General features: G+C 38.4%; 1 protein-coding gene across 1 annotated transcript in view; it reads right to left on the minus strand.

The window, feature by feature from the left end:
- Nucleotides 1–2,956: 2,956 nt before the first annotated feature.
- The window catches only part of LOC309598807 (sodium channel protein type 5 subunit alpha-like), a gene marked incomplete at both ends in the record, with an annotated part of 35,247 nt that continues 12,137 nt past the window's right edge, over nucleotides 2,957–26,066 (minus strand). The window contains 16 exons of the mRNA XM_082329751.1: nucleotides 2,957–4,155; nucleotides 5,592–5,862; nucleotides 6,283–6,383; nucleotides 6,999–7,140; nucleotides 10,091–10,144; nucleotides 10,773–11,051; nucleotides 12,751–12,848; nucleotides 13,090–13,279; nucleotides 13,941–14,095; nucleotides 17,149–17,269; nucleotides 19,454–19,891; nucleotides 21,569–21,922; nucleotides 22,719–22,919; nucleotides 23,266–23,504; nucleotides 24,708–24,837; nucleotides 25,569–25,970. Of these exons, the coding sequence (XP_082185877.1) occupies nucleotides 2,957–4,155; nucleotides 5,592–5,862; nucleotides 6,283–6,383; nucleotides 6,999–7,140; nucleotides 10,091–10,144; nucleotides 10,773–11,051; nucleotides 12,751–12,848; nucleotides 13,090–13,279; nucleotides 13,941–14,095; nucleotides 17,149–17,269; nucleotides 19,454–19,891; nucleotides 21,569–21,922; nucleotides 22,719–22,919; nucleotides 23,266–23,504; nucleotides 24,708–24,837; nucleotides 25,569–25,970 (4,374 nt within the window). The remainder of the gene's footprint in view (nucleotides 4,156–5,591; nucleotides 5,863–6,282; nucleotides 6,384–6,998; nucleotides 7,141–10,090; nucleotides 10,145–10,772; nucleotides 11,052–12,750; nucleotides 12,849–13,089; nucleotides 13,280–13,940; nucleotides 14,096–17,148; nucleotides 17,270–19,453; nucleotides 19,892–21,568; nucleotides 21,923–22,718; nucleotides 22,920–23,265; nucleotides 23,505–24,707; nucleotides 24,838–25,568; nucleotides 25,971–26,066) is intronic.

Here is a 26,066-nt window from a genome sequence, read left to right on the forward strand (position 1 = left end):
GCGAAATCAAGCCCACTACAGAGAGGTACAGTTGTTCTGGTATTCTCATGTCCTTCATTGCTATATTTGTTGTGCTACATCACTACCAAAGGAATAAACAAAAACATCATGTTATTGAGCTGGTGTTTCTCATGGGCTGTCAAAGACAAGAGCTCTCAGTCCTCATGTTTCTGTTGTGTCTATCAATAACCTCTTTAAAATGCAATAATTTGGGGTAAAATTTGTAAGTGATACATAGATTGTGGAAGAGGTAACTGTTGAAGAGGCCAGGCTGTTAATACAATGCTCTCAGAATAGTGGCTAAAAGGGGGCAAGCACATAAAACATTGTTCAGTATGACTAAAAAGGATGGCAATCCATCTGGAAATAAGACTGTATGCCACACAGCCATCACAAGAAACTAGGATTTTAGCATGGATGTCAGTAGGATCCAAAAATTAACAGGGTTCAGAAGAGAACCAGAAGGATTAAAAAACATGGCAAGGGGCTTGCCTTCCCCAAAACAATATCACACCTTTACTCAGAAGAGTTTCTGCAGAAAGTAAAATTCACCCTAGAGGGTACTTGTCATTTCTTGCACCAATAAACAATTCACTTAGGGCACCAAATGATCTTTGCATCTGATCTCCTACATCACGGGAAGCAGACATCGAACAGGCTGGAGCTGGGAAATACCATCTCGCAAGTGCCGTATAGGCAACTCCTGAACTATGGTGGGTCACAAACTGGGTAAGTGTTTTAAAAATCATTTTAGCCAACTAAAACCATTTCACTTTATTAATTATTTTTAACTGTTAGTTTTATTTCTTAGTTTGAAGGAATGGAGTCCTCTAGGCTCCAGTGGCACAGAGCTGTTGATTTCCTGGTATTAAGCAGATTCACTGTGCACCTATCTTAAAATTTGAGGGAGTATTAGTCAAAACTAATTAAAAATGCTATAAGGTCTAGTAGAAGCTAAGGGAATACCACAGAGGAAATTAAAATTAAAAGCTATTATAAATATTATTTATTTGCAATCAGTGTTCAGACAGTATTAACTGAAAACAGGGTCTCATTATTAGGTATAATTTACCATTCATAGCAAAAGAGAATTTCTGTCCAAAAAGCTCACAATCTGAAGAGGTGAAAAAGACAGGAGAAGAAGAAAGCAACACAAGACAGGACATATAATTGTCACCGTAGAGAAGGGATGTTGAAGACAGTAGGCAACTTGCTGCAGGTTGCAAGCAAAGTGTACAGCAGGTCCCACTCAGTCACAAAACCCGGTTTTCTTGCTGGCTTAAATCAGTGTGGAGAGAAAAGCTCACCCAAGCCTGGCCAGAACCTGCCAAACCCAGTAGTGACCACACAGCTACAACCTTGCAACTAAGAAAAATAAAAAACCTCATACGTTAGCTTGTGTGTAATATGTTTGAAGTTTAAATAAGAAATAAAAATGTCGAGGGTAATTTATGACTATGTCTAGTGCATGACAAAGGTTAACACAACAATCATTAGACAGCAAAGTGCATCAGCTGGAAGTGTCTCCAAAGTATATGTACAAAGGACAAAAGACAGAGTACTGTTTGGGCATGTGTGCTTCTGAAATGCCCAAGCTAGTAAGGACAAGAAGAAAGATGAAGAACTTTATAAGGAAATGCCGTGAGGATCATGAGACACCATGTGCACACGTAGTTTCACAAGAAGTAGAATTTATGATTACATCCTTAGTCTTACATTAACTACAGACCCAAATGCTTCAACCCAGATCTCCTAATTGTCCACATTACTCATACTTTGGTTTCTTCTAATCTTTGCAGGAGAGAGAAAACTGGTCCTCCCATAAAAGAAGCACAGGCAGAAGGGTGAAAGGCTCCTACCACCAACGGGACACATCTACCTTAGGTCAAGGCCTCACTCCATGTCCATGGATGATGCTCACCACCATGACCAAGGGCAGCTCAGATGGAGCCCATGTGGTGCTCCCCAGCCTGGGTTTCTGATGTCATCTGAAGCGATGCTGCCAGTTTCCCCCCAAGTGGAAATGCTTGTTTGTGTCTCTCTTCTCTACCACATTGGCGGGAATTAACTTGAGCATGAAACTTAACCATTCTGTGAAGTCTGAGGAAAGTATGTAGCAAACACAATGTGTTATGGAGTAACTGATAGGCACCCAGCATGCCTGCCTTCTCCTCACTGCCAGAGGAAAGTTGGTTAAAAAAATAATCCTCACAGACAAAATATAAAGCAAGGTTTTACTCAGCTCAGTACAACTTCTGTAATACTGAGAGTTGTATTATTTCATCAAGCTGCAGTAGCACAATTACAATAGCATACATGCCATGACTTATTCTGTAAATCGATCGTATTGGAAGAAGTCCAGTACACTGTGGCATACCTGTGGGTCATGCAGTGGCTGTTTGTGGTACATCAGTCCCCAAACATTAAAAAAAAAAAAAAAAAAAGAAATCAGCAGCCATTTGCTTAACAAGTTTGTTATGGGAGTATCAATTAGGAATGGACTAAGGGTAAATTTTAGCTCCTTTCCCTTCAGCAATTTATCTTAACACTGACATTCTTTTCCTGTTCTCCAGTAGATACGTTGCTGCTCGGGCTTTTCTCTTGCTGACGTTATCAGGGATAATGTCAGCAGATGTTATCTGTCACTGCTGTGAATGCGCCGCAGCACTCAGGTACTGTGGGACCTGCTTTGCAGTGGGGTGCCCTTGGTCAAACATATCCAAAACTTTTCACAGCTTTTGTCTCTGCATATGTAAGTATTGAACAAAGCTGAACATAGCAGAGCCAAAGGCTAGGATTTAGCAGATACCACAGTTAAGTGATCATACCTAACTGGTTAACTGATCATGATCAACAGGCTTTGTTTAATAAGGAGGCTGCCTCAACTGACGTGTATTTACAGTATCAGCTTCTGTGAACATTTTAAAATATTCTTAACAACATTGTCATTGATGAACTATTTAATGTTTGGAGACTGTTGATTACCTATAATTTCTCCATTCTCAACCATGAGATTGCCACTACTGGCTCTCGTGACACTGTCATATGATGGAGGAAAGGATGCTGAGGACAAAGTTTCAGACTTCTCAGGACTCCTACCATAGTTTTCACCCATCATAGATGCAATAAGTCCTTCTTTTTCTGGAGCAGCACCTCCAAGAGCATCACCACTGCAAGTTCTGTGGTGGTACAGGTAAGAAGCCTGCTTTATGGAGCGCAGGAGCAAATGACTCCTGTAAGCACGCTGGATGACAGTGGCAGAAGCTTCTTCTTGTCTGTGTCTGAGAGTAGTGGAAATTGGCTCATAGGATTTTTTGGATGGATTGGCAGCCATGAACTTCTCTTCCATTTGTACTTTAAGAGTATCCAGCACCCCAGAATCTCCTAACACTCTTTTGGTAAAAGCAAACAGGATATCTAAGCAGTGGATCCTATCTCCACTGACCATAGGCAGGTCCATTGCTATGAGTTCAACTTTGTTTGGTTTTGGTACACGTAAAGGTTCAGCCAGAGCATCTGCAAAGTCTGAAAGTGCAGAGAAAGTTATAAACTGAGTTGCCTCAGGATCAAACTTCTCCCAGATTTCATAAAAGATGTCAAAGTCATCTTCCCCTAAAGGCTCTGTACTTTCCTCCGTAGCAGCATTGAAGTTCTCCAGAATAACAGCTATATACATGTTTACAACAATGAGAAATGATATAATGATGTAACTTACAAAATAAATAATACCTATGGCAGGTTTACCGCATTCACCTATAGTACCATTTATGTTTGGATCACAGTATGGTGGCCCAGTGTTTAAAATAGGACTGAGAAGACCATCCCAGCCAGCTGATGTGGTGATTTGGAAGAGACAGAGCATGCTGTTAGCAAAGGTTTGGAAGTTGAATATATCGTCAATGCCATCTTCCATCTTCACATAGGCAAAGTTAGCCATGCCAAAAATAGCATAAATGAACATGACCAGAAAAAGCAAGAGGCCAATGTTAAATAGAGCAGGTAAGGACATCATTAATGCAAAAAGCAGTGTTCGAATTCCTTTGGCAGCACGGATGAGTCTCAGTATTCGTCCAATCCGAGCCAAGCGAATGACCCTGAAGAGTGTAGGTGGTAAGAACTGTTCAAATGCTTTACCAATGCCAGAAAGCAGTGAGGCTAAAATAGAAAAGATAACAACTGGTTAGAATATCACATTTCTGCTTAACCAATAAGTAGGATGAAATGATAATACCTGTACAGTTGAAAAATATCTGATGTGTGCGTGCCAAGACCCTATCAGAACAACCTTTAACAGAAGTTAGAGTTGAAAAAATAGCTGTAGAAATCAGCAATAATGAACTACATTCTTCAGCCACCAGAAGATAGTACCTGTTGCACTAAGGATGGCAAGAACCTTTCTATGCACAACTTCAAATACCCGTATCAGTCGACACTTGTTGACTGATGGTTTTCTTTGACACTGGTTGCATGAATACTTCATCAGGTGCAGGTTATGTATTTACCTTCTAAATTTGACTTCAAATACTGACACTACAAAGCTAAAGTAAGAAAACAAGATATAATAACAATGTCATAGTCATCATTTAGATCATATAGTCAAGATACGTACAAGCAAACCCAGCGATGAACATAGAAGTTGTGGTCTACAATGACTTTTAGTTAATTCAGGGGCATAGCTACACATGGGTGTTATTTTATCTTTAGTTTGCATGAAAAAATGACAGTTCTCGTAGCACTAGAAAAGGTTTGGCTTTTCTAGGTTTAGATGTTTTGGATACATTTTTCTGAATTTCCACTCCAGGAACCTAATTTCTCAAGGAAGATCCATATTCTTACTGGAATCTTACTTACCCAAAACATAAGTCATACTAAAGAAACAAAGTATTTTTCTTCCCCTGAAAGCCTTCTGCTATTTTGGCAGTACTGGCCCTAGGAATAGTTAAATTGACAGAAAGCTCAAATTGGCAGAAGAGCTCTTTACCCCATTCTTCCATTGCAATTCCTTCAAATAAAAGCTAAATATATTTGTGTTGTTCTTTTCTATCCTGTTACACAGTGTGAACTCTTATTCTCGTTCGGCTATGCCCGAGTTTCCAGAAACTGAATTCTACAATCTGTAATCTAATTCCAGTATTCATATTCTTTATATATTTCAATTCTCTGTTACAAACTCAGATGACAAAACCCAGCAATTTTTATCTGATTGAAGATTTCTTAGTTGGCATTAAATCTGTAACAATGGAAATTTTCACATCATCACATAATGTGGTACTGGTATGATGGGTTATTCATTCTGTCTTTCAGACTAGGAAAAAAACAATCTAATCATTATGAAAGATTTTACATAACACAGCCACCTTTTTTTTAATACTTGTATTAAAAGAAAGTAGCAGAAATTTTTAAAAAATCTTATTTCATATTATTTTAATAAAATCATGGTGGGTTTTTTTTAGTTCTTTTTCCCCAAGACCTAACAGTATTATGATTTCCGTTTCAACATCCATTTTCAGTTGAGAAATTTTAACTATTTTTTTTTCTGAAAAGAATAATAATTGATTTAGTAAAGAATTTGCCAAACCAATTTTACTTACCAGTAAGTGACATGATCACAACAACTAAATCAAATATGTTCCAGGCATTTGAGAAATAGTACTGCCTCAGAGCCACCAATTTCAGTGCACATTCTGCAGTAAAGATGGCAACAAAGAGTATATTGATTTTGTTAAGGATGTTAGTCTTCGTGTTACTTTGCTCATAGGTTTCCACCATCATGGTGATCATGTTAAGGCAGATGAGAATCATGATTACAATGTCAAAGGCCTGGCATGTTACAATGTCAAAAAGGAACCCTTGGTATCTGTTCTAGAAGAAAAAAAATACATTTGGCATCAGTTATGAAAGTAGGGAGTACTTATCCATACACATTTCCAACAGCTCCAATTTTTATGTTGCAGTCAGTCAACTATAGTGAAGTCAGAGAAACTTGAGAAAGGCAGAATGTAAAAATGACATTAGAAATCCCTTCCAATCCTGAAGTTTAATCAATTCCAAGGTGAATGTAAAACCCAACAATATTTATGCAGAGAACTTAATAAATATTTAACCTGTAAAATCTTTCAGTGCAACTTTTTGGTATGGAATTGACTTTAGAGCACTGTTTGAGTATCAATGTAAAAACAGTATAAATAATTTATATGCAATATATAAACATATGCACTTTTCAGTGAATTAAATTGCACTTTTGCAATGCATTTTCCTTTTGAAGAATTCAGACAATCTTACCAGTGGTCTTGGAATGGGTTTTTGAGGTTTCTTGGATCCCAACTTTTTCATTGCATTGTAATATTTTTTCTGTTCTTCTGTCATAAAGATATCTTCCCCGCCTAAGTATATAAAGAAATGTCACTGTTATTTGGTGAGAAAGGAGCACTACTGTAGTTACAAAGTCTAAAATGCTGGAAACTAACATTCCTTCCTTTTTCACATGTTGCTGGTACTAGCCCTTTTCATAATGCATAACCGTGTCCAAAAAACCAGAGTTGCACAAACCATACATTCACAGAGCAGAAACCCAGTCAGCTCAGAAAGCATGAAAACAAAGGACCTACTGAAAATCTGGACAAGAACAAATCTTTCCCAGGCTTCCCACATTCTGGTCTTGTTGAATATCCAAAATACTTCTCAGAGCGTCTGTACCAGACGACTTTCTAAATAATGAGTCTCCCGTCATGCTCAGTTCCCAAAAAGGAGAAGATTTTAAGGGGCTGCAGAGAAGATGTCATTTTCTTCAGCATGTGGGGAAAGAGCTGGGTGTTCAGGTTACAGGGGAAAAGAAAGGAGGAAGAAACTCACCCTGGGTGTTAATTCTGCTAACTTAATTACTAATGGTCTTGTAAATGCCAATAGAAGTTTTAAATTCTATGTATAGCAAGACCCTTGATCTCTAAAAATAACATTGCTCGAGTTAGAGTAGGTGCCTGGGAGCACAACCAATATACTTATCTTTTTCTTTTGTTGGTTGAAGTTGTCAATAATAACACCAACAAAGAGATTCAGGGTAAAGAAAGATCCAAAGATGATGAAATTCACAAAGTAGAGATACATAAATAGACTGTGCTCCATTTGCGGCTGCTCATTTTTCTGCAAGAATGAGAAGCAACATGAAAAATGGCCAATAACAACATGGGCTCAATTCAGAATAATCTTCATATTGCAGATCCTCTCACAAATTGATTCCAGGAGGAACTAAGATTTACAGCCCTACAGCTAATTCTGAAGAAAAATTGGTATAGTTTAAAACTACCAATAGTGCATAACACAAAATATTATATACATACACGACATTTTTGGAAGGGGAACAAAATGCTGCAAGAAAGTAACATTCATACTGTGACCACTAGATGCATCAGAATTCTAGGACCTTGTAGCGATGTTATTGCTCAGATGCTGACTACTATCTAACTATTACTATTTTAAATTAAAACAAGAACCTTATGAAATGATACACCAAGCACAACGCCTGAGAGATAACTAACCAGAAAATATAGCTCAAAATAATAGTACCGCAAGGTGTTTATACCATGAAAACTTGTTAATTTGATGTCTTTTTTTACAATGTTTGTTTATGTAGTTTATGGCTAAATCATTGCAGAACAGGATAATTTAATTCATACTGATATTGAATATATTTGCACTGAAAAACTGGTAGAGCTAAACTTAGTCTTTGGCTAATGGTGAATGAGGTTTACTTTTATTTTAATTTCTTTTTTTCACAAAACCTGATTGTTGTGGGGGTTTTTTCTTTTCAAATCTGACTTAAAATCCTACCATAGACTCATAGAATGTCCTGAGTTGGAAGGGACCCACGAGGATCATCGAGTCCAACTCCTGTCCCTGCATAGCACGACCCCCAAATTCACATCATATGTCTGAGGGCGTTGTCCAAATGCTTCTTGAATATTGTCAGGCTTGGTGCCATGACTGCCTCCCTGGGGAGCCTGTTCCAGTCTCCACCACCTTCTGGGTGAAGAACTTTTTCCTAATGTCCAACATAAACCTCCCCCGGCATAGCTTCCTGCCGTTCCCTCGGGTCTTATCATTGGGCGTCAGGGAGAAGAGATCAGTGCCTGCCCGTCCTCTTCCCCTGTTGAGGAAGCTGTAGACCGTGATGAGGTCTCCCCTCAGTCTCCTCTTCTCCAGGCTGAACGGACCAAGCGACTTCATCCACTCCTCGTACGGCTTCCCCTCTAAACCCTTCACCATCTTTGTGGCTCTCCTCTGGACACTCTCTAGTAGCTTTGTATCCTTTTTGCACTGCGGTGCCCAAAACTGCACACAGTGCTCAAGGTGAGGCCGCACCAGTGCAGAGTAGAGCGGGACAATCACCTCCCTTGACTGGCTAGCAATACAGTGCTTGATGCACCCCAGGACACGGTTGGCCCTCTTGGCTGCCAGGGCACACTGTTGGCTCATGTTCAAGTTGCCATCAACCAGAACCCCCAGATCCCTCTCCGCGGGGCTGCTCTCCAGCCTCTTGTTCCCCACTCCGTATGTACATCCAGGGCTGCCATGTCCCAGGTGCAAAATCTGGCACTTGCCCTTGTTAAACTTCATACAGTTGGTGATTGCCCAGCTCTCTAATTTGTCTAGATCTCTCTGCAGGGCCTCTCTGCCCTCGAGAGTGTCAACAGCTCCTCCCAATTTTGTGTCATTGGCAAACTTAAATAGTAATCCTTCAAGTCCTGCATCCAAGTCATTTATGAAGACATTAAAGAGCACGGGCCCTAAGATGGATCCCTGCGGAACCCTGCTAGTGACTGGTTGCCAGCCCGATGTAACCCCATTTACTATAACCCTTTGAGCTTGACCCATCAGCCAATTGCTCACCCATCGCATTACGTGTTTATCCAGCTGTATGCTGGACATTTTGTCCAGGAGGATACTGTGAGACCATTTGCAATTCGCAATACAGACCATTTGCAATTGATTGAGGCTCTACTAAAGTCAACAGAAACAGAAACAGTTACTGAATTGGACACTCTTGACATGATTTTCACAAGCGTTTCAGAAGCATCAGTTCAGCTTTTTCCAATAAGAACAGGAGCTGTAAATTGCTCAGTACTTGAAAAATCAAGCCAACTATTTAGAAGTCTAATTCCAAGCTCTTGCCATTAAAAATCTTGCTAGAAGTAAAAAACTTCTTCTATGGCTATTATGGATAAAAACAAAACCAGAACAAGAAAAAAAGTTTTTCAAATTGAAACACACAAAAAACCATTGAAACACCAAAAAAAAAAACCAAAACCATTTTCATATATGCTTACTTTTAAAATTATTTAATTCCTTTGAACTCATGATCGAATTCAGATAGCCTCTTCATTTCAAATTCTTTGCCTCCAAAGACATACCACTTTGTTCTGTATAACATTGATTGGATGATACTTCCGATACGAGAGCAAACGTGACTGGCAATATAAACAGTAGGCAAAATAGTACAAGGGATGCCTGACAATGTATTTTAAATGGTTGCTTAGCTACAATAGCTCGATTCTTGATGAAGTTTGGTTTTATGTTTTGAAGTGGACCTTAAACTATGTTGCTGTAAAACATTCAGGTTTACTCCAGGCTTGATTTTATAAAAGAAGATATGTGAAGGTAGGTGCCTCCATGTGAGTGGGAACTCTCAACTTCCCTGCTAGCTGATGGACAACCAGTTATTAGTGGAGTCAATGTAGTATAAAGAGGTGCTCTGGTGAACAATATAGATACCCAGGGTGAGCTGAAATGCTCCCTAGATCCCTCTGAGCATATTGACTAGGTCTCCATTAACCATAGAGGGCACTTGGAGGTGAACTCACATGGAGACCTCATACTGTAGGAAACTGCATTTAGGTGGGTGAATGTGGAGTTGAATCCCACTCCCCATTACAATGGATTAGCTTTAGGATACTATGAGTCATTCACAGATGAAATGTTTGCATCAGCTGATAAAAATAATTACTGGAAAGATTTAGCACAGTGCAAAAATCATAACGCTTTTGCAGAAAGCGGTAGCATTAACAAAAAATATAGTTTGAATATAGTGACTGACCTCTCGTGAATCTACTGCCGCATACATGATGTCCATCCAACCTTTAAATGTTGCCTAGAATGAGAGATTATGGAAAACTTGTTGAACGTTCAGGGTAAAAGTCTTCACATCATTTACAATATCCAAATCACACTGAGTGGAGCAAGAGCCTTTGGTATGGTCACACACACAAAGCACCAAGCTCTGACTTAAGGGAAACTTGCCCCTGCTGTATGTGTGGCATTCTCAGCCTTATCAGGATGTGACAGCTTGCTAGGGTGGGACAGAACATGTTGTCCTAGGATGCTGACAGAGCAAACCTTCATTAGCATGGTCTACTAAAGGCCTTACAACCCTCATGGCTGAATGAATCTGTATTTTGGCAGATTAGGTCAGTATTTGCCCCAGATTTCCTTCTGAGATTGACTCCAGCTCTCAGACTCAGGAACCTGCTGGAGGCTGAAACAGCACTTGTCCACCAGGTCCTTACTTTATCACCTGGAAAATCACAGCAGAGTCTAATTTGTTCCCCTTTTTCCATTTGTGTGGATGAACAGCACGGGTGTTTGAACCGCCAGCTACAAGGGAAGAGCAGGCTGTATGGTACCACTCTTATCCATCACCCACAGAAATGAGTTAGGAGTTGACAGGAGGCCAAGCCCATCTGACACAATGCTGGCTAGTAAAGGCAAGAAGCACTTACCACCTGAAGAAGAGCCAGGTAGCCAGAGCCAACATTATCAAAATTGACTTTAACATTGACCCAGAATATTTTTCCTGTGTTATTATACATTCTACAGTCTGTTATGTCATTGATTGATTTATTTAACTCTGCATCTTCTTCTGTCAGATTGACACATTTCCCAAACTTCCCAGCAAAGAGGTTCACTCCCATGATACTAAAGATGAGCCAGAAGATGAGGCAGACGAGCAGAACATTCATGATGGAAGGGATGGCTCCCACAAGGGCATTGACAACCACCTTGGATGAAATGGGAGAGGAAAAATACACTTAAACAAAGATGGTCTCCAGTATTTGCTCAGTGCAATAAGCAGTCACTTAGTCATCTCAGCAAGCAGAAACCTAATGTTTTCCATGTAGATACTAGTCACAGCTGGCATGGGTACCTTGAACAAAGATTCAAAGGTCCATAGTGTCTCCTAGGCTTTCAAAGGAATAGTTGATATTTTTGGGGCTGCTGTGAGCCACTACCACATAAGTATACTACAATGTAAATCCATCCTCTTTTGATGACTTTCCCTTGGCTTTGGAGTGGGGGATGTTTTGTTTGTTTTAAACTTTTATAACGTAAAATTTCTGAAGTATTCTTCCATAAGCACTAGTGGAGAGGACTGTGTTATTAAGACTGTAGAAAGCAATTTTTAAAAGGACCAATAATAACTCTCCACTAGTATTTTGCTAGATTTTTAGTGGATTATGATTGTGTTTGGGGTCTACAACCATGAGCTAGGTAGTATTTTTGTGCTAGGCGCTGTATAACCACAGAAAATGTCCAAGTAGGTTTTAAGTGCATGCTAAGACATAATAGATTGCTTCATAAAATGGGGCAGTGTAAGGAAACAATGACAACATATCTTTGAGTTTCACAGTGAAGGCAATGAACTCAGCAGTCAGGTAGCAAAGAAGAACTTGATGGACCAGCAGAAAAATGAAAAAGCTTTGTGAAGGTTTTTGGAAACTATGTCACACACATTCTGCATAGCAAGACAGAAAGTATGATGGTACCCGTTCCAAAATTGACTCCAGACATGAAAATTTTGATACATTCTGTTAATTAATTTAATTCAATTTCTCTCTGCCTTCACAGTGACACAATTGCAATCAGAGAGCTTTCAGTCTCACTTCCAGAAGATATCCAAAAGCAATCTGTATCTCTGCATTGAGGCTGCATTCCCCTGTAAAGATGCGGCAGTGATGCGATACGTATTTCTATCATTCGTTTTCACAGGCCAGAGCATATTCCATAGACCAGACTTTTGCCCAAATACCACTGTGGTTATCATGTTGTTTCACATTGCAGTATACGGATGTGTTTTGCTTATGGCTGAGGAAATATTTCTCTGCATTTGCAGAATGGTAGATTTGTAATTAAATGTAATTAATGTCCAGCAGCTTCACATTGTTCCAGGTGCTCCTTTGATGGAAAAAAGCAGCAAATATTCTAGAGACAAACACTCCTGCTTTTTGAAAGAATAAGTCTATTTGGAACAATAATTTGAGCAAAGTACCTCTTAACAGTCTAAAGTTTTTTTAAATCAATCCAGTAAAAACTTGCAGAACAGACGTGATTCTTTCCTCTGAATTAGCTTGCCATCAGACTTCAAAAAATGAGAATGGTGCTCGTAGTTCTAATTCTCTATTTTATTTTTGGCTATCTCAGTAAGACAGGGACACAAGAATGACTGAGCAGCAATGGAACAAAGTTCTGCCTAGTCTAGTTTTATTTTCAACGGCACTTAGGATTAATCACTCAAGGAAAGTCCCTAAGGAGCAGCCAAGTACAGAGGAGGGCAGCAAAGGTGCCTTTTAAAAACTCATTTAATAGCTCCTTAACTGAACTTAGGGTAGATATGTGAACTTCATAAAGACACAGTCATGAGCCACAAACCTATTATGTGGTAATTAGTACTGACAGGGTTTAATTCGTATTCAGTCTTACCCTCATCCCCTCAAATCGTGACAATGCTCTTAAGGGTCTCAGAGCTCGGAGAGTCCGAAGAGATTTCATGGGGCCAAATGAACTGCCTAAGAGGTTTACTAAAGAGACCTGAATGGGAAGACAAAAGAAAGTATTAGCAATGTGCTGGAATCTGTTTCCTTTATTCCTGTTTAAAAAAAAATAAAACAAAACAACAAATCTCCCCATATTTTCAGTGCCCAGAGTGCAGTATCCTGAAACCGTCATTAAAGGAGGTAAGATTACTGTCTTAGCTTCTCATCCAGAAAAGAGTCAGTGATTCTGCTACAGCATCCTGCGTCAGGACGCACGTAGAAATACCAAAGGCAGAACTTACGTCTACAATAAGGAAGTCCAGCCAGCACCAGGCATTGGTGAAATACCTCTTGAAGCCGTAAGCCACCCATTTCAGGAGCATCTCCAGAACAAAGATGAAAGTGAACATTTTGTCAAGAAACGCCAACATAATTTTAATGCTTTGTCTCTCATGTATATGGATGTCTTCAAACGCCTGAAATCATAATATATAGGTAAATGGCAAAAGTCAGAGATGAGTTTATAATATGAAAGTCTGGAATCGTTAAGACCCCTTCGTCATTCAATATGTGTTTTACATGGATCTAAACCCCATCTTTTACTGAAATCTATGTCAACTGATAAACTTGTAATTCTCCCTATCCCTTCTCTTTCTTTTTCTCTAAATAGTACACCTTGTGGACACACACATCATGCACACTGGGATCCTAGGAGGAAAGTCTAAACTTCTTGAAATGAATTTCTAAAAATATACTTTCAAGAGAACCAAGTACTATTTTTTTTCAAATATTAAGAGTAATTTATTTGTTTTAATGACATAAAAAAGTATTTCGTAACTGTGAAATAACTTCCAGAGAAAGCTAGAAAAATCCAGTATACAGCCAGAATAGAAACAGCTTCTGAGAGCTATATATTTTTAGCATTGCTCACTCTATCTCATAATTTTTAATAATATAAATAATAAATTTGCAGTAATTGCAATAGTGAATAAATGGCTGCTATGTGAAGCCTCTTCTTTTTTTCTCCTGATGAGTTCAAAGGTATTAGCTGTGTTTTCTGTTAAAAACAACTTCTCTGGGTGCAAAGTAGAACTAAAAATGCTTCTAAATAAATACATGAAATTGTGCTACACTAACCAGGGCTCCACTGCTCAGAAGAATCATGAATATGATAAAGGATTCAAACCAGGAGTGTTCAACAATCTGGTAGCAAGTTTTTCTCAGGTTCCACCATGTTTCTCCTCCAAACTTTATGGCACTACCCATATAACAACGAAAGTACCGAACACAACCTGAAAGCGAGAGACAGCAATGAATGTATGTAATGAATGTACATGCATGCGCAGGGTTGCTCAAGAAACTTCTGGTAGCAGGGGAAAATCCATGGTCACATTAACTGCATCGTTATTGGGGTTTTTTCATGTTTTGCTGTGAGGGGGGAAAAAAAAATGGAAATATCTAATTTAGTGTGCCTTTTAACTCCTCTTTATATACGCATAAAGAAGGTGGAGTGCCTTTGGACAATTTTCCATTGTTTCAAGATATTTCTGAGATGCTGGCAACGCTGTTTGGGCACACAAAACTTCAGGGCCATGGGAAGAGTCTTTATGTTACAAAAGCCTTTCTCAGTTTCTGCGCACTGTTTGGAAATCAGAGATGAGATACCCTGGAACAGAAAGGCTGGGAGACAGAGAAGGTAAGCAGTTGTCTTCAATATTGCAGCATTATACTCTGCCTTGCAAGGTCAATTGATTTATTTATTTGCTTCTGAATGTATAGAGTGACTAATTTTATATCATATAACCTGCAAGAATATGTCATATTCTAGCTGACATATAGGCTCCCTAGAAGGAGACATCTCCTTTCAAGCTCACCAGATTACATCTTATAACAGACGATGATGTCAGGGCCACCTAATGTTTCCTGACCACCATTACAAAATCCTGAATTTGATTACTTATTAATTTTGCTAAGAATTAACTGACTTAGGCTAACATTTTCTTTGTTGTGGATTCTAAGCTAATTCATGTTTTCATTATTGTGAAAAATGTCAGTCAGAAGGCTTTTGTCAATTCCAAGCATAAAAACCCTCCAACTTATATATGTCATATATATATATGATATTTTATACACATATAGTATCATACATAGCACTCATATATATAATAGGATATAATATACGCAAAAATTTCTGATCATCTTTCTTTCAATAATCCAAGTTTCACCGGTAATGTGGATCTGGGATTTGAGATGAAGCAGGGAATGGCACTTGCACAAGATAGAGACTTTTTTTTATTCAGAGACCTGTGTTAGGTACAGATTTGCTGTACCTTCAGTTGAGTTCTCTGATGGTTTGGCCACAGCAGGCACACTCCAGTCTGGGACTACAGAGCACGAAAAAAGACATTTCACATTTCTTCTTTAGAGCAGGGAAAGAAAATCCTTTATTTCTTTTGTTCTAACTGGCAAAGAATGCCATTGATAAAGTAGTTTTGAAAAAAAAAAAAAAAAACAAACATAGCTCAAAAATCTGACATATGTATTATTAATGCAGTATTTGTGTTTTTTTTCTGGAGAAAGCAAACTGCAATGTAGGTACAGTGGATCTCTCTCAGGATTTGTGATGTATAACATAATAGTAAAATATATATATTTATTATTACTACACAAAGAATACTTTGCATTCAGGTACAACACATCTGTAGCTTCGAATAATTTCTACATGCTTCAATGTTACTGATTCAATCCTAAAACTGTGCATTAGAAGTTTCATTGGCCCAAAAAGGATACAGAAAAAAAAAAAAAGGCCAGCTCTGCAGAACAGGGCAATGAGGGGATGGGAGTAATTACAGCCAGATTTGATTTATCTGTGCTCTCATCAGATAAAATATCATAGAATCATAGAATCATTAAGGTTGGAAAAGACCCTTAAGATCATCGAGTCCAACCGTTAACCCAGCACTGCCAAGCTCACCACTAAACCATGGCCCTAAGCACCACGTCTGTCCGTTCTTTAAATACCTCCAGGGGTGGGGACTCAACCACTCCCCTGGGCAGCCTCTTCCAGGGCCTGACAGCCCTTTCCGTGAAGAAGTTTTTCCTAATATCCAACCTAAACCTGCCCTGGCGCAGCTTGGGGCCGTTTCCTCTCATCCTATCACTTGTTACTGGGGAGAAGAGACCGACCCCCACCTGGCTACAGCCTCCTTTCAGGCAGTTGTAGAGAGCGATGAGGGCTCCCCTCAGCCTCCTCTTCTCCAAACTAAACAAGGAAGCGGTGCTTGAATGGGAAGGTGGTGATGAGAGAAAGGCTCTGCCTTTGGAAGCAGAGGAGGAAAGCAATCTCACAAAGCTGTGGGACCTGCTGCTGGGCTCCGCGTATGCAAGGCTGGAGAAGTCCCTCCTGATCATTTTGTGGTGCAGGGAAGCTTCAATGGGCAGAAAACAGCAGCATCAAAGAAAATTCAAGGAATGGGTGGGAATGGTGGTGGTCGAGCAGGCTGACTGGGTGAGCAAAGAGCAAGTTGGAGCACCAGGAAGAATTTTGCCACAGTTATAATTCGTTTAATATAACACACTCGAGCCTATAAACTGACTTGATGTAGTTTGTTCTCTCACAACTAACACTGAAAGCACAGTGATTACCCCTGGCTGTCAGTAGTGACACTTATTTGAGAAAAATCTCAAGAGCTCTTTCTTTGCATCTTATGAAAAGCACATGTTGTTACACATGTTAGGGTAGGAAGAATTCATAAAAGTACTCAACACATCCCATAACAACCTGAAAAGCTAGATGTTGTATGATGATTTGAGAAGGAATTCCCAGATTATCACCCTATAGAAACTCAACTTCATCCTAGCAGCTTCTCTTTGCTTATTTCCCTCCTCTGTTTGTTACAAAGATTGTTCATGAAATGTTATTCAAGGAACAAACATTTATGCTGTTGCAAAATATTAACAAATCTGATGTACCAAGTGCCTTGTTCCAGTGATCATTGTCAGGTGAGATCTGATCACATACACTTCCCTTACGTTAAACTCCAATGGACTTTGATGTTGTCCAACAGACTGAAATTCATCTCACTTCACTATAATCATCTCATTTTTTGGGACTGGGTCTATATCATTGCCCAGGTCCCAGTTAGGAGCAATTGGCTTTAATGGAGAGGGGGTTTATTTCTCAGGTGTTGACTAGACAGAGACAATGATTTGGACTATTTATCTGATTTCCAGATAACTAAAATTAACTGAAAATAATCTCATCCTATTGGCTCAGCATCACTAGAAAAACAAGTCTGGTTTTGACTCTTTTCACTTCCCAGTAGTGAAACCCTGAGAGCCTTACCTTCTGGAAAACATTTTTCTGGAGTCTTGAAGTCTTCAGCAAACTCTGGAATTTGCCTCAAAAGATCTTCAGGATTTGTCAGATCCACTGTGCTGCCTTCAGAAGAGCTGACACTGTCAAACTGCCAAGCAAAATAAGATCAGGTATTGATTCTTTCTACATTCAGATCCAAATGAAGAAGTTCATCCATGAACAAGTAATATTCAAAATTAAAACTTGGCTATGTACTAATATTTCAAGTACTGTGTTAATGGAACAAACTTTGTGATTTTAAAAGTATATGAGTTTAGAAGTACCAATAGGTGCATTCAAATAGGGACCAAAGCTATATAATTACAATATCTATCTACATGAACCAGACTTAACTGCTTAATAAGCTGGGAAATTGAAGAGCTTTTAAATTGCTTATCAGTATAGGTAGTCCTCAAAGCAGGATAAACTATTTGTGTTAAAACCATGAAATCATAGGAAAATGTATTAAAGCAAGAGAACCAGATAAATATATCTGGTATTGTAGCAGGAACTGAAACACCCATGACAGTACTTATGAAGTAGAAATTGGAATCGTATCATATATTCTCCAGTCACAAAGATTTCACTATCCCATCACACCATATATAATGTATGATGAGTCAGCAGTTTATTACAAATTACTTTATGTTTTTGTTCTTTTATGTTTGCGCAGTGCTTTGTTACTTTTTTAGTGTATTCTTTATTCAAAATCATTCTAAAAATATTTTTATGAATAACTACTGTCTTTAACGTCATAGTGAGAAACTCATTTAAATTATTATGTTTCTTGAAACTGAGATACTTAGGACACGGGCAGACTTGCTGGAATTTCCCACTTGGAAACATCTCTCTCTTTTAATGACTTTTTTTTCCTCCTCTCCTTTTTTTGTGGACTCAGATTTCAATAAATGGAAAGTAGCAGAGAGAATTTTATAAATTATGTATTTGAATCAAATTATTTTGTAGTTTTTCCATTTCTAAACACTCTCTTTCCTTTACATACATTTTTCTTAAAAATCAATACCTAGAAAGCATGACTTCAATTTCATTCACATAATTCTGGCTCCGTTATTAACCAGCCAGACTGGCTACTGCAAGCTCAGAGCTGCTGCTGCCACTAAATTCCACTCCAGCAAATCCTTGAACAGAAATGTACCCGTGCTTGACTAGTATTGGAAAGTCAATGCCACAGAAAAAAAATCATTACCTCTTTTTGTTCTGGTGATGATGGTTCAAGCTTCCTATCCTTTCCTAGGTTTAGCACACTGAATTCTTCAGAGGAAAATCCCGATCCTTTACTCCAGCTGCCTGAATTTTTCCCTCTTTCTCCCCTTTGCCTCAGGTGATTTTCATCCTGAAAATAATCTGTGGATTAGAGGGTGTTTCTTTTCCCTTTTAGGGGGTGGACAAGTTGGAAGGGAAAGAAAGATATGATATGCATTTCATTTAAAGTGGGACTCTCCAGAGAAAAGTCATAAGATGTGATCATTTTCAGTCTCTGATTTTACCTAAGGATACAGAAAGGGAAATTTTCCCCAGCGGATATGCAGCAAACTAAGGAATTAGTATTTCAGTGAACTAGGCAAAAGTTAAGTGAGAATATTTCCATAGGAATTAAGACAGAAACTTAAGGTGGGAAATCTTGAGACCAAAACAGCAGTCTTCTATGGTCAAAATAAAACTGAAAAATTCGGAGAAAACAATAAAATAGGATAATATATGTTATCATAGAAGAAACATGACCTTAATAGAGCTACTCTTATCTTGTTCTAATAATTAGTCTACACAACACACAACAAGGGCAAATATAAAGAATGGACTAGAGCTATAAATTCATATTATGAGTCCATGATAATGTTCTTTAGGCAGAACATATATTTTTTTTCTCTCTCATGTAAATAATGCCAAAATAGTTGGCATTATTTACATAAATTTTCACATAATAAATTGAAGTTCACAAAGGACTGCCACAATTATCTATGGACAATCTATGGGCTATGTAATTAGCTGTGTATAACACAATGTGTCAGCTAGGAATTCCTTAACAAACCCAACAATTTATGGTCTTTCTTTTAAGACCATGAAAGACTCCTGATTTTTAAAAGGCTCCAAGTGATAATTTAACTTCATTCCAAACATTCATACTTTTGTTTCTAGTTCAAAATTTGGTAACTCTCTGGAAATGGATCAACATATGCCACCCTGTTCTGTTAGAGAGAGTCTTCTACCATATATGCATCCCTCAATATATATATGATTCTCGTCTTCCAACAAAAATAAAGAAATTTATTACCTGTTTGCTGTATTCTACGTCTGTATATGTGCTCAGCTTATCATCATCTTCAAAACCCTCACTTGTATTCTCTGCCTCAGCAATAGGGACACAAACAAATACATTGGGATTGGTAATAAAATCTTCAAGACCTGAGCATTTGTCCCCATTTTTCTCAGCCCATTCATTATTGTAATTCTCTTTACAATTTTTTATTTCTTCACGCTTGAACCTGAGTGAGTTCTGTGCAGTCAGTTTGATTTTCTTCCTGTCTGCTTTCTTTATATGCCTGAGCTTTCCACAACAGGTATCCCATGTAACACTCTTCACAAAGTGAAATCCCTTACGAATCCGAGCAAAGGCAATCCGAAGATTGTTCATCTCTCCATCATCCTCTGCTGTCTGGAGACAGTCGGTACTGAAGGAATTCAGCAGTAGTGCAATGAAAAGGTTGAGAACCTGGAAGTCATTGAAATAATAATAAAATTAAAAGTCAGGAGAGTAACATTCAGAAATCTAAATTCTAACTTTGAAGAACATAGATACTACCAAAGTTCAGTCTTACTGAGCAAACCAAAACAAGGTAATAATGAAATGACTATGACTGATCACATTATGATTGATAAACTTCTCTCTCAGAAAGTCCAATGTTCCCATGACCTTCTTCCCCCAACAAGTTATTTAAAATAGTAGCTAAAACAGATCTGTGCATGCCAAATGCATTATTTAGCCCAAAACCACTTTTCAAAGGCTATAGTAGTAGCAAAGGCTATGGTTATGGTTTGTCAGTTTAATAATGCCTCTTCCTTCTTCAAACTAGAATTAAATCAGGCCTCTGTGGTGCTACATCCAAAATCCTGTGAGAATCAGATTCAGGCCCAGCAATTCCATCAAATCTGCAACACTGTCACAAAAATCAAAATCAAGTGAAGCTCAAAGTGAGGTTTCCTCCCTGCTTTTGAGTACATTTAAATAGAAGAATTTATAAACCCCACCTTTTTTTTAAGGGAATGGGAGAATTTTTTTTTTTTTTCATGATGTTTTCAGTTTGGGATAGAATCTATGTATCTTGATTTTTATCGTGTCAGAACTGGGCAGATAGTACCCCTGAGTCATCCAGGGACCACAGTCAGTGGAGAACCTTAGCCCTGCAGAGACCAATTCATCCTGTCTTAGTTACTGACCTGAGGTTGGAACAAATCTCACTCTCGGATACCTGTCTGTTTCCTTTGATAATAAGAAAGCCTAAACAAGGAGTGCAGGCTAAGTGCTTAATTGTTTGATACTTAACATTATGTGATATGAATACCACTCACAGCATTTCATCACTGAAAACAATCACTGTGGTGTAGAACAGGCGGGACTTTAAACCCAGGGATTTGGGATTCAGCCACAGAACAGATATTTCCCATGAAAGACTGCCTAAACTTAATTCTTTTCAGCAGTTTCTTAAATTAAGGGAAGATTGGTATATGAATGATACTAAGAATAACATGAGAAAAGAAGCTACTAAAAAAAGATTTTTGAGATTTGGGGAGAAATGATGGAACAGGACCAGCAAGGCAGCCTGCCCCCTTACACCCCAGCATGGGTGTGTCAGGCTGTGTAGGGTGTGCAATAGCAGGATCTAGGTCTTGGGTATAAACGTACTTAGACACGATTAAAGAAAATCCTGATTTCAGTGAGAAGAGTGTAGATTCTGCCATTCGCTGATAAAGAATTCAATACTTGCATGAGAACTTGAAAAAAAAAAATTAAAAAGAAATTGATTTACAGAGGGACTTAAGCACTCAGCTCCATTAATTCAAGCAGGTAAACCATAAGCCTTACTGATTATTTACATCCAAATCCCAAGGCGTGAAGAAACATAGTTGCCTATATTATATTTACTGTAAAGATATTCCTTGTCACATTGCCACATGAAAAGGTCAAGTGATGCTGCGTGCAAAGGACACGAAATGTGAAAATATGGATAGCGGCTCAAAGGTGAAAGGCAAAAGAGGCTTTTGCAGACTCTAACACACACAGGTAACTCTTCCACCTGTGTTTAGGGAAACGACCATTTGTTGGCAAAATGGCAATTAAGTAGATTCTACCATTCACAGGATAAAGAGAAGAAAATATTGGAAAACTCACCACTAGATTTCCTATCACCATGACCAGCAGAAAGACAAGAAGGCACAGTGGTTGTTCAGCGACCACCATGCAGTCCCACATGGTCTCAATCCACTCTCCACACAGAATTCGGAAAACAACAAGGAACGAATGGAAAAAGTCCATCATGTGCCAGCGTGGGTTGCCATTTTTATTTATTTTATGGCTGTTCTCCGCATAGCTTCTCCCAAAAAGTTGCACCCCTACTATAGCAAAAATGAAAACGATGATTGCCAGGACGAGGGTCAGATTACTCAGTGCACCCAGTGAGTTACCAATTATTTTAATTAGAGTGTTTAAGGTTGGCCAGGACTTTGCCAGTTTGAAGACCCTCAGCTGTGTAGAAACATAAAACTTAGCGTTAGACATCAATAGAGAGAACCCATCTTTGCGTCATTCAAATCCTGCAAAAAACATTTTACAGATCTTCTAAACTATTCCAGCAATGTAATATTTGCAGTGCTGTGACAATAATACTTTTAATAAAACATTTATAGATTTTTTTTTTTTTTAACTGGGCAATATTGCAAACATAAACTAACTGCCTTGTAGAGGACCAGGCTAACGAGTCCCTGGTAAGCATTTGGCCGACACAGGGAGGTATCCATACAATGCACTTGATGTAGATTACGGGGCCTAACTTACATGTAACACAAAGGACCAAAGTTGGGAGACTGGTTGCTATATTACTATAAAAACAGTCTATCTTTTGGTAAAGCAACTTAAATCATTCCATAGTATATGATATGAATACCTTAACATCATTTTGTGTCTGTTTTTAAATATTGTTTTTTCTGTATTTGTACTCTGACACTTTTTTCCTAAGTTTCCTGTGCTAGCTTTTCATTTTTGACACCAGTTTCATAACATGTCTACTCTGGAATATTTTTTCCTCTGAATATTTTTTACTATATTCAAAAGAAATATATATGTTATTAAACCCTGACTCTAACATCACAAGGGGTTTAAGGGTGTGTTTCTTAGTCTTAGTGACAAGAGGAGGAAAAAAATTAAAAACAAAAAACAAAAAACCAAAAAACTTTTCCTGCATCCTAACTGCAGACAACAGAAGTATTCGCTCTTATATTCACAACATAATGTTTTATACAACTGAGTAAATGTGAGGCATTACCAGTCTGAAGGATCGTAAAACTGACAGGGTTCCTCCTTTTCGCCTTTCTTTCTTGCTTTTGTGTTTGGGTAAACTCAGTTCAATTAAACTCAATGTTACAATTATACTGTCAAAAATATTCCAGTGTTGCTGAAAATAATAATAGGGATCTAGAGCGATGATTTTTAAGATCATTTCTGCAGTGAAGATTCCTGTAAAAACCTGTGACAAAGAAACAGTAGCATCAGCCTAAAAGTAGACATGATTTATCTTATCTTTAGATCATGTTCCCACAAATAACATTCATGGACAGGTCAACAAAACCCAATTTTATGAACTTCTAATGCACTTTCAATCAAAATGGGAAGATTGTTTTCTGCATTCTCAGGAGTGTGTTAGAAGTGAGTGTATCAATAAAATATGGGAATTGTCTATATTAGAAATTTAGAGTTTATAAATGCCGAGTTTGCTAATCTTTAATTTTTACAGTCACTCTTTATGTCTCAAGTGCAAACACTCATCAATCAATCCTTGGCATAAAATGTCACATAGATGAGAATTTGCTTACCAAGTTGCCTACATTAAGCATCAATTTAAAATTATCTGACATATTATTGTGCTCCAGTGCCATGAACAAAGTGTTCATCACAATGCAAACAGTGATGGTGAGATCAATAAAAGGATCCTTTATGAAAGCAGCCACTTTTTTCTTGATTCTCAACCAAAGCGGACAACAGTCCCAAATTAGATACTTTAAAGCAAAATCATTCAGGCACGGCGGGCATCTCCGCTGAGATTCTTCCAGTTCTAAATGCAAAAGAAAACCCCACTATAATTAAATAGTTATCACTGAGCAAGATGGTGAAATAACAACTTCAAGCATTCAAAAGACCAGAGAAGAAAAAGGAAACCTCACATCTCATACGGAGCCCAAAAGCTTTCCTGCACTTTCTACCATTGATGTAGGGTCTATATCAGCTAACAAACATGACAATAAAATTTAGAGGAAATTGGATTCAAAATTCATTCATGTGAATTTACTTCAAAAGCCTTTGGATCAGGTTCTATTTGTTTTAGAACCAGACTTGTACTACAATCATTTGACTAAATACGGATGTTTATGACGCAGAGGCCACAACACAGCCTCTCATGCTAGAAGCTCATGGGATAGAAGGTGTTCTGGCTTTGTCATTTACATCCTGCTGGTCAAATATAATTCTCATAGCCTTTCTTTCTTCACCATCAATATTAATGAGTCCTCAAAAATACTTCTGACCCTGCTGAAGTCCTGTGCAAATTCGTTGACAAACTGGAGCTTACTTTAAGCTGAATAAAAGCACACTAAGAATTATTAATAATCTAGTTTTCAGGGACCTGAAAAATTTGCAAAGATCAGATGACCTGATGAAAAAAAAAAAAAGAAAACAAAATTCTTCCTCATCCTGGTCTCCTGGTCCAGAAAACAACTAAACAATTTGGGCTGAAATTTTTCAGAAATTGCAACAAAGCTATCAGTCAGCATAATAACAGTCAGTGATAAACCCACTAAAAAATTCACATGGAAAGGTAAGTTAAAGGAATAAAATAGCGAGGTTAAGTATTCAAAACCCAGAAATTGCCACAACTGATCTTGCTTGCATAATCTTACTGTTAGATTGTGCATGCCTATGTCTCTGCCAGTGACACATCACCGATCACAGGGTCAGGACGAGGACACAGTATCCCAGTCCTGCACCTCAGATGTTAGAAAACTCCTTCCACCCACCCTCACTCCAATCGCTTTCCTTGTCTGTCCTACAAAACAAGATCTTACAATAGGCAAAGGATGCATTCCAGTACACAAAGACTGTGTGATAATATTTTTTTTTTAAAAAAGAGCCAAATTAACAATGAAATTCCTAACTACACACATACAAATCTCTGTTAACCTTTAAGAAATGTATTGACGATTTGATCTTTCATGCTAGTATTACCTTAGGATTGAAATAAGCATAATGAGGAACCACTTACCCTCCAAGACACTGGTAATTATGCTGACTACACTTGCTGCCCTTTGTCTCTGAAGTGCCTCGTTAAAGTACTCCACTGACAGATGAGGAGGCAAATGCATCATGCTGCTCTCATCATTTACAGCTAGCTGCTTAAAGAAGTAAACACAATTAGGGAGATACCACAGGAATAAAATGAAGTAGGGTGTGATGATGGGTAACTACAAAAGTTAATAGGAACAATGACACACAGCCAAATAAATGTACCTTTTTACAAGATATAATAGATGTTGAGAACAAAGGTCCTACTTTTCAGTAATAATGCTGCAGTAAATGGATCCTGCAAGCATGTAATAGCAACAGGGCAAGGACAAACCTTGGAAATAAGTATATTAGGGGAAACAGACCTAGGAAATATTCCAGAGACTAATGGAAAACGAGCGAGATGAGGGATAAACTGGTAGAAAAGCATCTCTACCCACTTGGGAAACGTACAGACAAAGCTTCTGCATGATGCTAAAGGTGCTGTGAAGGAGAAAGAAGTTACAGGTACTGCTCAAAATTACCCCCCTGGACAGGGCATGGGATAAAAAGACTCTTTGGTGACTTGTAACTAGGAACCTTCAAAAGTATGTTAGTACAAGTTATGCGTAGCAGAAAAATAGGGTTTATAAGATAAATGCTGAAGCAGTGAACTCTAGTTCTTGGGAACTCATCAGAGTATTAAAAACCACTTTGTACTGACAACTTGAGAACTCCCCACCTTAGTAGACTTCATTTCACATCACTGTTTGCCATTTCACTGAAACGCTTAAGACAAGAAAAACCTGCCACTTATAGAGAAACCATAATATGAATTATATACTTAATATCTTTTACTTACCAGGTCATCCTTTCCCGGGTTTTCCATTACCGGTGGAAGCATTACTCCTTCAGAAGACACTGGATCTAGACTGTGCACCCTGCTGCTTCCTCCTCCCATCACCGAAATCACCCCGTTGCAGTCATCCGCATTAGCCCACTTGCTGCTCTGAATGCAGTTTGGGGTAGCGGGGCGAGAGCTGTGGCTCATTTGACTTTGCACACTGGAGCGTCTTCCCATCTGCGTAACCAACAGCGACCGATACTGGTTTTCGTGTTCCCCAGCACTGCGGGTCTCCTCATCACCAAAATCCGTTCTGGAATCAACTTCCAAAGCAGGTATTTGGAAATTGAACACGCTCCCATGGCTAAGTCTGCGTTTCATCTGATTTGCATTGGGACCGTACACCAGGCCAAGGAAAGACTAAAAGCCCAGGAAAAGGAATAAAGAGAGAATGGCATAATATCACAGAGAAGATTTTGGGAAGCCATAAATGTTTAGAGTTTCATAACATTTCCC

This window comes from Platalea leucorodia (assembly GCF_965183815.1).
Source record: "Platalea leucorodia genome assembly, chromosome: 1".
NCBI lineage: Eukaryota > Metazoa > Chordata > Aves > Pelecaniformes > Threskiornithidae > Platalea > Platalea leucorodia.